We start from the raw sequence: 5,000 nt of genomic DNA, 5'->3' as shown, positions 1-5,000 counted from the left end.
TGTGGTTTAGAAAGGGATGCGGTTCTGTGGTTGGTCTATTGCATGTGGTTTAGAAAGGGAGCTGTTCTGTTATTGTTCTAATGCGTGTGGTTAAAGAAGGGAGTGCGGTTGTGTGGGTGATGTCCAACAGGCAGTTGAGAAAGAGTGTGTCATTCTGTGATTGTTGTGCTGTGCGCCATGCCCATGTGCTGTGCCTATGTGTTTCTGTGTGTGTGTGTGTGTGTGTGTGTGTGTGTGTGTGTATGTGTGTGGTGTGTGTGGTGTGTGTGGTGTGTATAGTTCTAATTTGAGGACTGACCCCTGCCAAGGGGGCTGCTGGTATGACAGCTGTCACACTGAGCATGCCAGAAAAAACACACACACGCACACACTCGCTCAGTCTCTCTCTCGCTCAGTCTCTCTCTCTCGCTCAGTCTGTCTCTCTCTCTCGCTCGCTCAGTCTCTCTCTCTCGCTCGCTCGCTCGCTCAGTCTCTCTCTCTCTCTCTCGCTCAGTCTCTCTCTCTCGCTCGCTCAGTCTCTCTCTCTCTCTCTCGCTCGCTCAGTCTCTCTCTCTCGCTCAGTCTCTCTCTCTCGCTCAGTCTGTCTCTCGCTCAGTCTGTCTCTCGCTCTGCCTCTCTCTCTCGCTCGCTCAGTCTCTCTCTCTCGCTCGCTCGCTCAGTCTCTCTCTCTCTCGCTCAGTCTCTTGCTTTTATAAATCAATCATGGTCAATATTTATGCAATCACTTATTTTTCATTACATATTTTTTATTTAATTGACATTACTGTGTAGAAATCTGTTTTCACTTTGACATTAAAGAGGGCTGTGTTGTGATTTTGTTTGTCAAAAAAGCCAACTTATATTGACCATGATTGATTTATAAAAGCAATAAAAGGGTAATACATCCAAGGGAGTGAATACTTATGCAAGGCACTGTGTATATATATATATATATATCTACTTGGCTGCATATGTTTATGTGTGTGCATATATTATGCCAAGTAAAGATGCACACTCACACAGACAAAATAAATATAAGCACAAACACACACACACACACACACACACACACACACACACACTTTTGAAACAGACATATTTAACTCTTCACTAACAGGGTTTATCCAACGCACGCCTCCACACTGAATATCAAACTCAATATGTTAGTGTGTAATGTTAGTGTGTGTGTGTGTGTGTGTGTGTGTGTGTGTGTGTGTGTGTGTATGTTAGTGCGCTCCGTCTTTTCAAGGCGGCTGACGGAGGATAAGGTGCCCGACTTAAAAGGCTGTCGTATTTGCCTTCAGTCTATTATGTCCTCGCTTTGCGCTCATAATTAACTTAAGAAGAGGCCAACAGGACTGCACCTCTGGGGTCAGCACAACTAGTTCTTTCAAAAGTGTGCGTGTGTGTGTGTGTGTGTGTGCGCTTCGGAGTCAGCACAACTAGTTCTTTTGCAGGATGAACTATGTCTTTCTATTAGGGATGCAAATTATCGATTAATTCATTAATCATTAGTTGATAATCTTATCGATCGACTTTCGATTAATTGATAAGCGCCGTTTTTCACCTGAGTTTCAGTGCTTCAATAGGGCCTTTAAAAATATCAGCTAAATAGTTGAGTTATTATATTACATTACATTATGATAATTCTATTCTATTCTATTATACATTCCTCAAGTAATTATGCATTAGGAAAAGAAAGCAGAAAAGTTTTTTATGGTATAACAAAATCCATTCATTAATTTTAAAAAAAGAAATAAATTATGGACTGGCTCAGTTCTTGCATTTGAAACAGACATAAAAAAAAAAAGAATAGAAGAAATTAAATAGAGCCAAACAGAATATTATTGAGCCTATAGATTATGAAGAAACTGCATCTAGGCTATTACAAGCTAAATAGCTAACACAACTCTCTGAAGTTTAACTCGCGCTCACGGTAGTGAGGGATAGAGTAGTTACATTCTTAATGACAAGCCATCAGGCAAAGGTAAGCTAGCCCGCTAATGAGCTAGGTATCTAATCATTAAGCCTGAGTGAGCTAGTCCGATATCAAGCTAAATAGCCAACTCAACTCTTACTTACTTACTTACTTACTTACTAACTCTCATGAGCCAAACTCGCGGGCACACGTTAGCGCGGGAGTAGACAGAGATATTCACATTCATAGCAAGGTGAGCTAGCCCGCTAACGAGCTAGGTAGCTAACTCTATGAAGTCTCAGTGAGCTAGCCCGCTAACAAGCTAATAGCTAACCTGAGTTTTAAGACTATAAGCCTAACTCGCGGCAGTAAGCGAGAGAAGGTATAATACAGTGTAGCTGTGATTTTAGGTTGACCAGGTGAACTGGTGGTGCCATGCAGGACAGCAGCATGCACGGTGTTCAAAATCAAAAGATAACTGAGTGAGCTAGTGGAACTATTGTATTTCAATACCGCATTACACAGAGACCATTTGTTTTCAACCGGTCTCTCGCGCTAGCGCCCTCTAGCGATTAATCGTGATTAATACATTTTGATCGAGCAACCTCTTGATCGACAATTAATCTAAAGTCGATTAATCATTTGCATCCCTACTTTCTATTGAGCAGAAACGTCTTTAGCCAACATGGCCGCATTAAATAAAGTAATTTATTTAAGCCGTGAATTATGGTCGTTAGATAATCAGGGCCGATGCTTCTTCTTCACATTCTTGATTGTCTGTCAATGCTATATTTTATCTTAATTCCTGATAAAAAGAAAAAAAAACTATGAAACTTTTAGAAGCAACGCTTGTATGATGCCAGAGCATCTCTTCTGTGAGAACGGAATTCTATTGATGCAGTTTACTAGTCTGGGAAGTCCCGCCCCACTTCTTTCGGCCAAATTGATTTTGCCTCTGCAGTGGGTCTGGCCAACTTTGGATACCCGTTCATTTCAAGATTTCCAGAATCCTTGGAGCCAATCACAAACTGGCTTTTGGCTACCTGGCGCGCCATTGGCGGATTTAAACTTACCACGGCTACTTTACAAAATCTACTGCACGGAGAGTTTTTAAACATTGGACATGGTGGCCGCCGAAGCACCGCAAAACTTCGATAAGGCAAGTTTTCTTTGAAAACAGAACAGAAACTTGCCCTGGAACAATTCATACAGAAAAAATATGTGTTTGCTTTATTACCGATCGTTGTATCGTTGTATAGTATCGTTGGTCTGATTGGTTAAAGGCGTGTCCAATTACGTGAGTGAAGTGGATCGCTGATGAGTAGTTGGCCAGACTAACTGAGCAAATGCAATGCAGTGAAGGGGCAGGGAATTCCCAGACAAGCAGTTTACAGCTTCTGTGCTCAAACCATGCCGTGTGTGTGTGTGTGTGTGTGTGTGTGTACACACTACCCAAGCTGCATCTGAATCAGCCTTGGAAAACAGGCTTGGAATATGAAAGCAGAGAGGATGTGTCATAAGGGTAAACGGTGCACTTGTGCTATGAGCTGCAATAGTTTGACACGGCAGATTGAACAAATAGTAAAGTATTATTGATTCTTTCAAATGAAACACTCGTAGCAGTGTACCCCAGAGCACAGCCGTTCCAGCTACCGTTAAACACATTTAAATGTCAGCCCGCTGCTAGTCTCACTACATGTCGGAACCGCACACACACACACACACACACACACACACACACACACACACACACACACACACACACACACACACACACACACACACACACACACACACACACACACACACACACACACACAGAGAAAATACCCCTCGGCTGCTTGGTTCTTCATTAGGCTTCATCATCCCGTGTGTGTGTGTGTGTGTGTGTGTGTGTGTGTGTCTGTGTTCGTCATCATCACGGAGGTAGAGTTATTGAAATACAAATCCTCCGAGAATCTCCCCACAGCCTCAGAACAGCTTGGAGGCACAGGCCAGTTGTAAGGGCTTATATTTCATACTTTATGATGAATATGCAGCCGAAATGATGTTTCAATTAACTTTATTTCTTATGCAATCATTGCCACCATTCATCTGATAGTTAAATGCTCTTGGATAAGCAGCTGTAGCGTAGCCAAAATAAGACGTATTATATCATATATTATCATTATTTACCATATTTACCCACAAACACCAATATAATATCATATATTATCATTATATACCATATTTACCCACAGACAAAAATATAAGCCACCTTTTAGCAGACCCACACTCTCTCTCGTACGGTATCTTGTGGAAGTGTGCACGCACCAGACACACACTCTCTCTCGTACGGCATCTTGTTGAAGTGTGCACGCACCAGACACACACTGTCTCTCTCGGACGGCATCTCTTTGAAGCGTGCACACACACGCACACACACTGTCTCTCTCTCGGATGGCGTCTTGTTGAAGCGCGCACACCCACGCACACACACGCACACACACTGAGTGTCTCACCTCCTCAGGCAGCTGTGTGTAGAGGCAGTCGGCCGTGGCGAGGATGAGGATGGGTGAGAGGCAGGGAATGTCCTGCAGCAGAGTGATGAAGGAGTGTGTGTGTGTGTGTGTGAGTGTGTGTGTGTGTGTGAGTGTGTGTACGAGTGTCTCACCTCCTCAGGCAGCTGTGTGTAGAGGCAGTCGGCCGTGGCGAGGATGAGGATGGGTGAGAGGCAGGGAATGTCCTGCAGCAGAGTGATGAAGGAGTGTGTGTGTGTGTGTGTGTGTGTGTGTGAGTGTGTGTGTACGAGTGTCTCACCTCCTCAGGCAGCTGTGTGTAGAGGCAGTCGGCCGTGGCGAGGATGAGGATGGGTGAGAGGGAGGGAATGTCCTGCAGCAGAGTGATGAAGGTGCTCCTGACTGTGTCACTGACCGCCTCCCACCACTCGCTCACGTGTGGCATGTACCACACTGGGTATGCTCCTGCGAGCTTCCCGAAACACCTGCGCACGCGCACACACACACACACACACACACACACACACACACACACACACACACACACACACACACACACACACACACAAGAAGGATACATAAAGGATACATAAATATTACCAATA

General features: G+C 44.1%; 1 protein-coding gene across 1 annotated transcript in view; it reads right to left on the bottom strand.

Moving 5' to 3' along the window:
* Positions 1-5,000, bottom strand: part of atad2b (ATPase family AAA domain containing 2B) — a 90,557-nt gene that overhangs the window by 53,839 nt on the left and 31,718 nt on the right. Inside the window, 2 exon segments of the mRNA XM_080854466.1 lie at positions 4,697-4,844; positions 4,846-4,880. Of these exon segments, the coding sequence (XP_080710592.1) occupies positions 4,697-4,844; positions 4,846-4,880 (183 nt within the window).

This window comes from Sprattus sprattus, assembly GCF_963457725.1.
Source record: "Sprattus sprattus genome assembly, chromosome: 16".
NCBI classification, from domain to species: Eukaryota; Metazoa; Chordata; class Actinopteri; order Clupeiformes; family Clupeidae; genus Sprattus; species Sprattus sprattus.
Note: the sequence above shows the minus strand (reverse complement) of the source record. Positions and strands in the feature narration are given on the sequence as shown.